Source organism: Actinia tenebrosa, unplaced genomic scaffold (assembly GCF_029948245.1).
Source record: "Actinia tenebrosa isolate PJP-AT-01 unplaced genomic scaffold, QUT_ActTen_1.0 PGA_scaffold4__44_contigs__length_22323623, whole genome shotgun sequence".
NCBI classification, from domain to species: Eukaryota; Metazoa; Cnidaria; class Anthozoa; order Actiniaria; family Actiniidae; genus Actinia; species Actinia tenebrosa.
Window position 1 is genome coordinate 9,318,135 of NW_028292581.1, and position 12,043 is coordinate 9,330,177.

The 12,043-nt window shown below is 35.8% G+C and overlaps 1 protein-coding gene across 1 annotated transcript; it reads right to left on the reverse strand.

Moving 5' to 3' along the window:
* Positions 1-3,346: 3,346 nt before the first annotated feature.
* LOC116296550 (putative N-acetylated-alpha-linked acidic dipeptidase) lies at positions 3,347-10,060 on the reverse strand. Its single transcript, XM_089036507.1, has 5 exons — positions 10,021-10,060; positions 9,294-9,496; positions 8,646-8,837; positions 6,726-7,041; positions 3,347-4,902 (listed from the first exon to the last, which is right to left on the reverse strand). Exons 1-5 carry the CDS (start codon positions 10,058-10,060, stop codon positions 3,548-3,550), a joined length of 2,106 nt encoding a protein of 701 aa, XP_088892633.1. The 3' UTR covers positions 3,347-3,547.
* Positions 10,061-12,043: the final 1,983 nt, after the last annotated feature.

The following is a 12,043-nucleotide window of genomic DNA, read 5'->3' on the forward strand; positions in this document are numbered from 1 at the left end:
TATTATATTGAACAAAATAGATATTGAGCTGTTGAATAAAAATGCCGCGAAATTTTTATGGAATTAATCTTTGAATGATTAATTTTCGTCTATTTGCAAATGGGTCCCTTTACCAATGGATTAAGAACAAAAGCTAGAATATGATTGCGTGATGATTTAGGATTGAGAGATACTAGTACCTGTGATCTGTATGACGGCTACTAATTGAATAATTTATTGGAATTTGTTTTGTTTACCGCGAAAACACTTGAATAGGCGCCGCTTGTCACGAACGGCGAACAATTTTATAAGTTCCTCGAACTAGTGAGCTTGAGCGTACATTTTTCTCGCTAAAAATATATCTGGAAGACTGCGTACAGAACTTTTGCTTTTAGTATGTTTAATATTCTTTCACTTTCAGAACAAATTCCAGAGTACTTATCAAGTTCCCCTGGTAATATAAGATTTAAAAACTGTTGAGCTTCAAAAGATCCGCGGTATCGCAAAACCCGGCATCTCAAATCAGTAATCGCAAAACCGTCTTGAAAAACCCTTTTACATAATCCTATCGTATAGCTTCGTTTTGTTTCGCGAAAGATCATGAATAAGCCTATAGAGCAGGAGCATGTTACGTCATTGCCGCCATCTTGGTTGACGATAACGAACTATTCCTCATTAGCTTCTCTTGTTCGGATCAACCAAGATGGCGGCTATTTCATTCTATTCTTATCTCAAGGGATTTTGAGTCACATGGTTGCACACATTCTATAGCTATTGCTGTTCTGTTCTGTTCCGCATTCGAATGAAAATCGTTGGTTTCCATGATAATGCTATTTGATTGTCACCAAGTATTCTCGAAAAATTGGACCAGTACCTACATGATTTATTTACAAACTCCATGACATAACATATTTACTACGCTACTTGCAGAATAAGTCGTCACAAAAATTGAAATTCTAGTTCAAAAGTTCATAAAGCCTCGAGCTTTTAACTTCTGAATTTTTATGCTAATTTTTTTCCACTCTAGTGAAAACAAGCCATTAGGAGATATTAAATCTTTTTATTTTCGTGAAGAAAAAAAAATTAGAACTTGATGTGGCAGGAACATGGATTACTACCTACTTGACACGGTTTTCTTTGTTATACTGTAGGGCTTTATATCCCATATATCCCTGGTCATTACGAATTAAAGGGCTATATCTATATATATATCCCTTGAATACTGTACTTATATTTAGCCCTTGAATGCGTGAGAAGGTTAGAAGTTAGACTTAGAAATTTCTACTGCAAATTTTTATAAAAGAAACAATATTTTCAAAAATGAAACTGGCAGCAATCGAACCAGGAACTTTGGCATACGTATTCCACACTTTAGGCTGTATACTACATATCTAGCTGAAATATGATAGACAAAACGTTTTTTTTTTTTCGTTTGATGTACTTGGCATTGTCCTCTCATCAGTATTTCACATGGGAAGCAACTCAAAAGGAAGGAAAATCTAGCACAAGGAAAGAAAAGAAAAAAAGGAAGAAAAAAACATCCCGAAACCTATTGTATCAATATTAAGGCTCTATAGAGCCCTTCCTATAAAACCGGCTCCCTTCCATGCAAACACAAGCTCTAAGACTTAAAAACTAAACAAAACCAAAGAATTTAGTAAGGTGTGACTTAAGTTTTTTAATTTTGTTAATGACGATATCATGTCATATAGTAAAGCAAGTTAATAATGCTTCTAGAGTGATGCCACGGTAGGCCACATGCACTTGCCATATTTTGAGACCCAAAAGAATGGTCCCTGCGTATTTTTCAAAAACCAAAATTTTCCTCCAGATCCATGACTCCCCCGAAAACAAGCTCTTCATGAAAATATGAGCTCAATCGTCGACTGAAAACTATAATATAATAATAATAATAAAAGCTTTATTTAACGAAGGTTTAAACTTTCAGTCATAGAAACTGATTAAAACTGTCATCTTTATTACAATTCAAATCAGTAGTTAGTAGTATTTTATAATGGACTTTAATCTCTCTCTTTTTATTATATGACAATTTTATGTATAACATTTTTAGTATTTTATCTGTAATTTTAATTTATGTCTTATTTTATTTTTGTACATATTTTTTACAATTATTTCTGTTGCAGGACCCTACTGAAAATCGCTTTTGCGAGTAGGTCTCCTGGATAAATTTATTATTATTATTATTATTATTATTATTATTATTATTGGAATTGATTTAGGGCGTAAATTCAGGAGTACTAAGTGTATCTCTTTATCAATGGATTATGAACCCACGCAGAAATATGTTCACCCGATTTAGGAATGCATTAAAGAAACTAGTACCTGTGATTTATATGACGGTTTCTAACTGAATAATTTATTGGAATTCGTAGAATTTGTTTTGTTTACCGCGAAAGCCCTTGAATGTGCGAAGCTTGTCACGAACGGCGAAGAATTTTAAGCGGTCCTCGATCTAGTGAGCTTGAGTGTACATTTTTTCTCTGCAAATAAATCTGGAAGACTGCGTACAGTATGTTGGCCACAACGTTTGCTTTTAGTATGTTTAATATTCTTTCACTTTCAAAACAAATACCGATCTAGTGGTCTTGATCGTAGACTTTTCCCGCTTCATATAGATCACATCTAGAAAGACTACAGTATGCTTGGAGCCCAGAACTTTTAATTTTACTAAGTTTTTAAAATATTCTTTCTTTTTACAAACTACTAAAATCAACTGACTCGCTGTCTATAAGACTTTCTAAATATTTATCAGGGTATCTATCAAGTCGTATATTTAGTTCCCTTATAAAATAAGACCTTAAAACTTGGTGTTAAAAGAGATTCGTTTTGTAAAACCTTTTCGCAAAACCGTTTTGCGAAATCGTATCGCTTTGTTTCGTTTCGCAAAAGATCATAAGCCTAAAGCCTTTGCTGTTCTGTTCAGCAATAGAATTTAAGTCTTTGATTTTCACGATAATGCTGATTTTATTTGCTCCGAGTATTCTCCGGAAATTTCACCAGTACGTACAGACGTGCAAGATGACTTACTTACGAGCTCGTAACATATTTGCTACGCTTCTTACCGAAGGCAGTCGTCACAATAATTGAAATGACACTGTAAAAGTTCATAAAAAGCCTTGAGCTTTTAGCAGCCTGACTTTATATGCCTTCCATGAATTTTAATTGGAAAAAAATGTTTATTACTTCAATTACTAACTTGCATGGTTTTTGTGACACAGTGCTGGCAGTTAATAAAGTTTCTGGCCTTTTCGTTTTCTTTATTTCATGGAACTGAAAATATATATTAAAAAAATAAATAAACAACAACAACAGCAACAAAACACACACGACTCTTTCGAGTGTTTTACTTTTTATTATATTTCTTAAACTGTTATTTCCGGATTGCAAACATGTCGTGCATGGGTCATATTTTTCCACCAGTTGTAGCGAAACACAAATAATTCGTTTTTACTTGTTATTACTTAACGTAAGCTGTCACTTTTCATCTGGATGCCACAAAAAATGACATGAGGTGCAATTATCTGATGAAAGGTACATTGGTTGTTGTCTATTTTAGTGGTTTCATCAGCTTCGTTGCTTCTCTGACGGCCTGAATGATTAACGACATTTCAAACTTGAAATATTCGTCTTTCTCTTTTTGAGTGAGATTCTTCATGCCTGCGATCTTGTTGAAATTCTTGTTGAATTTCTCACTGATTAACAACATATGATTCTTGTTCTCGTTGGAATCAATGAGCTCTTTGAGTATCCGGTCGTTTAGATCGCCTAGCAAGCCTTTCATGGCATTCGGACTTACAAATATTTTCTCTAGCCCCGACATTTGATCGTTGAGCATGCACAAAACCAAAGGATTTTTCTGCTGACGCGTGAGCCTAGATTTTGCGGACTCAAACGCCTTGGTAATATTCACAAGTGATTTGACTGCCTTTTCAAGATATGCCATCTGCAACCCGTTGATTCGTTTTGAATGTTCTGAATCTTGCAGGGTTTTGAAGGCGTTTTGCACCGATTTGGCAAATCTCGTCACATTAAATGGAAGGACCTCAGAATCAGATAGATCAAGCAGTATACTCCCTACAAGCTTTGCCATTAACCTTGAATAAAGAAAGTTTGGATCAGCAAACCTTTCAACAAATTCAAAAGTATCATACTGAGTATGATAAATTGGATAAATGAGAATTTTATTATTGTATGTAAAGAAATACTCGAAATCCGCCACAGAAAGACCTAGCAAATGCAAGAAAGGAACATGATCAGTGGAATAAATCATGTTGTAAATATGTGGTTCGCCTGGGTAATCCTTTGATTTCGGCAGGCTGTTAATCATGCTGTCAAATAATGTAATTGAACTATTGACTGGATTTTGAAGTTCTCTGGCGTTATTTAGAATAACGTCACCTAACAAGGGGCTAGCCTGAACATTTAAGAGATCTGTACCCATTACGATTGTGTCGGTATTTAAATAAGCTACAGCTCTCTTTTTCAGAACTTCAAGGTTTTCTTGAATCCATTCAGTCGAGCCTATTAAGCCGTCCTCTTCTCCACTCCAGCTACACAACTTTATTGTCCTCCTTGGTCTCCATCCATTTTGCTTGAGTTTCCACAAGACTCTAGATATTTCCATTAGTACTGCCGTTCCACTCGAAGGGTCACTGCCTCCAAACGTTATCGCATCTTTATGGTTACCAATCAGGACATATCGGTCAGGCTCTTCTGAGCCAGAGATCGTTGCTATGACATTACGTATCTTCTTAGTAACGAACTGATTGTTGACTTCAAGTCTGACAACAGGAGCTGGGTTGGCTTTAGTTGGCCCTAGACCTGGTCCAAGTCTGTAATCCATTTTCAAATGGCCCCTCATGACGGCTGGCGCTATTTCTCCTGGAAGGTAAAATTCGTATACTTAAATTATTCATCTACGTGTACTTAAATTATTCACCCACGAGCTAAGGAGATGATCGATTATCAAATTAGGAAGAGCGACGAAATAATTAAATTCCCTCGATGAAGTGCCGAATCGACTATTTGACTCAGTCATAGAAAACGAGAACGAGTAGTCTAATTGTTTTAGCATAAACCTACTAGCTAATCAATAGTATTGAAAACAAAAAATGACACTAAAACTTTACTGTGCAATGCGACTGTCAACCGGTGGCACTGCTTTCATTCATATTTGCGAACTCGTCTTTCGTCTCGAATTAACGTAAAGCTTAAACTTGCTCTATTTCTATAGCTTTTTGTCTCTATTATTGCTGTCAAAACTCTTTTTCCATTATTTTTTACTTTAACAGTTCTTGGGATCATTTTTCTCTTTAAATAATGAGTGATAAACTGATATAATTTATTTACAAATACTTTGTTGTCAGATCATCCAAAGCCGTGCCATGTTTACAATTCGCTTAAGATTCTTGTCAGTTAGCTTGCACTTTCTCCATTGTTTCGTCTGTTCTTACAGTTTAAAGATTCTTCTTGAATACATGTGAATAAGTTGTCTTTTGGATTTTTCTGTTCTTTGAGGGAATCCTTCAGTTAAAATGCCATCATTATCTCAGTAGTCAGTTGTTTGTCCGTCGTAAGTTTGCTCATGAAAATCTCAGTGAAATCTGACGGCCGCTTTTTCGTGTTAAAATTGCCATAATTCTTCAGTTTTTACTAATCTTTACCGTTCAAAACCTCAATTCCTTTCCTTGATGCAGTCTTGTCTTTTCTACAATCGATTTTTAAAGATTTTTTTAGAGAACAAGCAGAGATTTCGACGCCGAAACTTGACCATGTACTTGTTTATTTTTTGCTACTCGCTATCTATTTAACAATAGAAAACAATGGAATTTGCATGAAATTGTGCTATTTAGTATTACTAAAGTTTCATGGTTATATTGTTTGCACTCTAACGTTTTTGGTACTACCTGTGTTTGTGGTCGCCGATAACGAAATTTACCACGGGAACGGAAGTGCCCATTTTATAACACCCAATTAAGTATTCAGCCTTCCAGTCAGTAATTGCACAAGTGATTATAATTATTACTATGCTTTTTTTAGGGCATTGCTCGGCTTGAGAAGAAAAGATACTCTGGGAACCTATACATTGAAAGAGAACCACAGTGCGCTGTTGCTATACATACGTGCAGGATCTGGCAATTGCGAGTACAGGAAATGGACAAGCAGAACTTAGCAAATTTGATGAGCCACCGAGTAAAAAGAAAGAAATTGATTGATGGTCCAAATGTGTGCTCGACATAATCAACTAAATACCAGATGAGCCACCAAACTGTTGGAAATGAAACACAAAATTGCTACAGTGGCTTAACGGAAAATCGAATCGGGAAGAGCAGGGCATTGTAACAAAAAATATCACCATTAATGATGTTAGGAATACGAATCATATAAAGAGGGTAACAGTACATGAAGCGCAGTATACATGCAAATAAAGTGAACAGGAATATGATAATGATTCATTGGTCTGGCCTATATGGAAAACAGGCCCATTGCGTGATTAATTGTATTGCGGGGACAAGACATTTTATTTATCCAAGCACCTCAAGCTTGGCTTGAAAGGCTTCCCGGTACGTGCCACAATTAATCATGCATATTCTGGAATCGCACAGGAAGCCTTAACTTCTAGTTATGGACTTCTGTCCTCGATTATAAGTGCTACAGTATATGAGCTATATATTTCCACTTTAATGCATTATATTCTTTGTTTGTGTGTGTTGTTTATTACTAACTCTCGCCTTTCATTCGACTCAGTAAATAACGAGCATCGTCATAGGAGATGGGTTGCAGTGGAACGTATTTGCGTATTTTGTCCATATGCAGTTTGGGCATTCCACAAGTGGATGGTAACACTGGAGTGCTAGGATCTCCATGATTATACAAACTACCTAGTGAGTTGGTTTTAACACCATCGCCTGGTAACCATGGTGGCTTGTTTGGAAAGGTGTTATTTAGTCCTGTTCCCTCTTTTGCGTAATAATAGGGATCGGGATAAGGGATAACTGCAATTGCTCCTTCGTCCAGGATACTTTTGAACTTATAATTCAAATGGAAAAGCAACAGAGAAGATAGGTTAATAATTAAAGTTTTAATTACGTTAGAACCAAGAGTAAATAAGACGAATGTATGAGGTTATTTGTGCATTGAATTAGAAAATATGGCTAGATTTTTTTGATATCGCAGAATTAGTTTAAAATGACTTTGGTAATTTGGTGTGAACTTTCACAGAAACAGAGCGAGATTCTCGATCACTGCACAACCTCGTACATTTGTCTTGTCAAACTCATTAATAATTCTTGAGGAAAACACAACAGAAATCACGACCGTGAAGAGTGTTGTAAATCTGATACAAAATCGTGTTCATTTGCATAAACTTTAAGTTGGATTTTCTTGGCCAGATTCACTTTAATTTTGAAACTTTTAGTGAAACACAATAAAGGAACTATAAACCTAGACGTTTGATAAGCAATCTACAGTATTCGTGTCCGTGTTGTATCCGATATTGTATATCTGATCATAGTTATCTGATACAACACGGCTACTCATACTATATATATTACTTAATTACTTAACTGATGCACAATATTTGAAAACTGTATTTTAGAAATGTTGGAGCTTATATGATTGGTATCTCTGTTTTTACAGCTCGCAGCAAAATGTAATGTAGAGATTATCACGTGTTAAGAGTTTGATATCGTTTTTATTCAGGAGTTTCCATATCACACCACGAATAAGTGAGTCTGCAAGAGAGTGAGTGATAGTATCATATGGAAAACGAGTGAGTAAAAAAGATATCAGGCTCTTAACAGTCATGACGTAATTATTTGTTTATTACATATTTAATTTCATATATGTTTTTTACATATTCGATAAAATGACAAAATTTAGGCAGTTTCCAGTTCACCGTAAAGTTATATATCGTATCACTTCACTGGTATATGGTATTCATTCACGGCTTTATTCCACGGATATCGACCCTAAATGGACACTGGAGAAACGTGCTAAGAATTTTGAAGAGTTTGAGTGGGAAAAATTTTTTTTCTTCTCCAAGTATACAAAAAAGTTCGAGAGTATATTTTTGTCAGACCAAGATACTGTATTAACAAACACAATATGAAAGATTAAAGCATGGACACTAAATTTTGGCATTTTGTGAATTTCAATTGATGGGTTGCAAGCAATCCCAAGAGAGTCAAAAGACAAAAACATGGCGGCAATTGTGGTGCCGTTAACAATGGATGCTAATGAGAAATCTTTTGTTAAATGGCACCAACATGGCCGCGATGACGTAATGTGCAATCGAAGAATTTATCAGGCATGTTTGAACTGAGTCAAATTTATATATGTTTTGACTAATTTGCTTACGGATTCATAGCATGAGTAGACGTTTTTCACTCGTGTCCCCTTACTATATATATATATATATCAGTAACTATATTAAGTGTTTGCTAGTTGATAACAATTTTGAGTCCATGACGTCATACTTCGGTACTCTATAACAAAATAAGTGTCTGTATCCATCTACTTAGCAAAGAAGAAGAAGGGGGAAAAAACAGCAAACACCCGGGCAGCATGGCAATGCATCGAATATTTTTTTAAAATTTACTTTTCTGATTCATCCCTTGATAAACAGTACAAAAATAGAATCTTACGTCTCCAAAAGCAGTAGCGAGAAGTACGATCTTTCCTTTAAGCGATATTCCTTTATCTTTCAGCAGTTGAATCTGATATGGCCACCCAAAATCTGCAAATACCAATTCTCCTTCTACAGTACCATTAGCAGATAATGAGGAATACGGTGTATACTTGTAGATCGTTCCGTCGTGTCCCCGACCGGCTGTTATCTTCGAAAGAAAATAAAGCTATGAGATTTCAGAAATTTTTGATGTGATTTTACAGCGCAACGCGCAAAAGTATAAACTTCATTAGTGTACTCCCATACTTCTATGCACGGGTTCTGTACGTTAAATTGACACATTTTGATGCGATAAGGTGTGCAAACGCTCGTTTGGCAGGAAAAAGCACCTAGAAGTATGCGAATACATTAAAGGTGGTCAAACATTTGCGCTGTAAAATAATCGAGCACTCTATCATAATTAATCGAATAAATCTGAATCAACTAACGATAGACACTCGCCGATACAGAAGAAGATGTGACTACTTATTCCACGCTCACTATTCAGCTAACAAACTCATTCGGACAGACGTAAGACAAATCCCCGCGCAGTGGCGAAAAAGTAAGAGCTTCCTAGCTACCCAATAATCAAAACTGTTTTCAATATAAAACAATCATTACTCACATTAAACTGTCCAATTATTTCGTACTCTACTTCTCTGGTAACGTTATTGATTATAGATACTTTGTTTGGTTTGTCTTCTTGAGGAAAAGAGAAAAGAACCTCGTACTCAGGCTCCTCAACCTTGAATCCGTAGCTCTTCCACGTGTCCCGGATGTAGTTTGTTATAATTTCTTCACCTTTGGATGCTACGGGGTGAGGACGTTCTGTAAAACGTGTGGTAATGAACAAAATATTTTTATGTAAAAAAAATTGTTTTGCTTTGCTATGGTTCAAAATATTACTGTTGCAAACGAACCTTCGTTATATTGAACGCCGAGCCCCGAATTCCTCTAGGTTCTAGAGTTATCTCTTTGTATAATGCTTTACTATCGATTGTAGGTTTTATGAAAACCTCTGGACCAAATAAATGTATTTTGCCTATTATTGATATATTTTGCTATTGTTTTTTCAAACGGGTGCCGACCAGCCATTATTGTGGGTAATACAGATTTTGATGTGATTCTTTTTGGCTATAAACACTACCTTATATGTTTTGCGGATTTAGGCTGACTATAGTGGAAACAAGGCATTAGGAGATATTTAGTTAAACATTATTTTCTGTTTACTGGAATAAAATGGAATGCGAAGTTTTCAAGAGAAAGCCTTGATTCGGCATTTGGCTATACGATAGCAATTGTAAAGTTAAAAACTGACAGTACGTGTTGTCATGCTTTAAGATGATTTTTACCATACCTTAAGTTTTCTTTTATCTTGTTTTTATCCACCATCTCCCTGAAGTCATTTTTTGCTTTCATTAAATGTACTTGACATTGTCCTCTCAACAGTATTCCACACAGAAAGCAACTCCAAAGAAAGAAAAAACGGTCAAGAAAGCGAAACATCACGAAACCTATTTTATCATAAAATGGTAAGGTTCTGAGCGGAATGATGAGTTACACTCGACGATACAGTGCTATGTAGTAATCTTTTGGGTGGACACGTAATGTTACGTGTTATTAGCTGGTGAACGAATTATGTAATTGACGTAATGATATCCACCAAACCAAAAATTGAGCTGGTAGATGAAGATATTTCACAAAAATAAAGCATATTAAAATATAATTGCAAAATCTGTGACGAATTATCAAAGACGAAAAAGTGCTTTATTTCGTAGGTACTTAGATTTACTCATACCAAATTCCCTAGATAAAAATGATACGAAAATTAAAATTGGCCTAACACAATTAAGCGCGAAAAATAACATTTCACAAGTGATAAAAAATCATACGTCCAATCAGGAAGAATTTCATTGCGAACGATGAATCGTCAGTGAAAAAAAATGTATGGTTGTAGCTTCTTAAACAAGGACGATTTACTGCCTAGATTTGCTCTCTTCGATTGCTCAGTTGATAGTTTTATAGATGAACAAGAAAACAAAAACGCCCGGCAAAAGACATACAGTTTCTGGGTTTTTCTAGTCTTTGTCCAAACTCTAGCCCCCAGACTTAACAAAGCCAACGTTAACATTTCAAATAGACGCTATGGAAAAAAAAAGGAGTTATCATGCTCTCATTCAGCAAAATATCGGCTCCAGCACGAATATACCCGAAGAGAACTTCAAAGAACTTCAGCCATGGGGCTTAATACTGAATGATACTCAATCTTTAAAGGCGCTTCACTCGCTCAGTAGACCTCCACCCTTTTGGACAATATTTCATGATATGGAAATATGTTGGAAATGAGTGAGAAATATCGTGGACATACGTTGGAAGTTAGCGTGTTTGTACCACAGGTTGTGCAGTTGTTTTCTGTCGTGCCTTCCCGGCAGAGTTTTTTCGAGTTCATTTGAGTTTATTTTGCATCCTCAGTGACCATGTAAAACAAAGCAGAACCAAACTACTCAGTTCCATCTGTGATTAATCATAGATATGCTATAGATGCCGCCTTTTTTCCCATGTGTGTTTGGAGGAAATACATTGAGCGAACGAAAAGGTTGTGACCTGCAGCTGCTCATCTAGCTAGATGGATTACGACAATACTACAGTCGACTGGTATATAGACGCTGATCTCTTTAAGGTGACCGCCTACTTTTGGAAATTGATTTAAGCTTATTTTAAAACTTCGATTTTCCGAATTGAAATTTACTGCTGACTCCAAATCTGGAAAGAAAAATAGGGTGTCCCGAGCTCGTTTTCGAGATAATCAGCATTTAATGGAAGCCTACGCACGAGCTTTTGGAGTAAAAATTGCGCCACCGGAAGTGATTAGAAAAAAATTAAGATTAATAAGATAATAGTTATTTGCAGACTATATGATTGCACGAACGAAGGCTAGTCAATCCTTCTACAATAATACATGGATATTTTCGACAAAAAGACAGAGAGATACATCGATTTGTCATATTTTGTAGTTTCGGTGCTCTTAAAAAATCTCATAAAGTCGAACAAAAATCCCTATGAAAATCTATTTTTTCACGTGTTCCTGATTTAAACTTTTCCTAAAATGTTGATATAACCTAGATTTTTAGGAGTTTTTTCGAATGAGCTATCAAAAAATATAGAGTCCCGTGCAAAATTTGAGGGTTTTGCCCTGTTGAAGCTCAAAACGCTTATGGCTCTTCAATAAAATCTTGCAGATTTTTCAGCGGTTTTTGAGCGCGCGCACATCGTGGGCTCAAATCGAACGTTCAAAAGTAGGCAGCCACCTTAAGCCACATTCTACGAGGCATATGCTGTATTTAGAGCTGCTTATAAAGCTGCCGTTCCAATGAA

Bases quoted from the DNA above. Each gene is read 5' to 3' on its own strand.
- LOC116296550 (XM_089036507.1), bottom strand. From the start codon at position 10,060: ATGGTGGATAAAAACAAGATAAAAGAAAACTTAAGGTATG. The intron at 9,497-10,020 runs GTAAAAATCATC...CACGTTTTACAG, and splicing joins AAAAGAAAACTTAAGGTATG to AACGTCCTCACCCCGTAGCA. The intron at 4,903-6,725 runs GTTAGTAATAAA...GAATAATTTAAG, and splicing joins GAGTCGAATGAAAGGCGAGA to TATACGAATTTTACCTTCCA.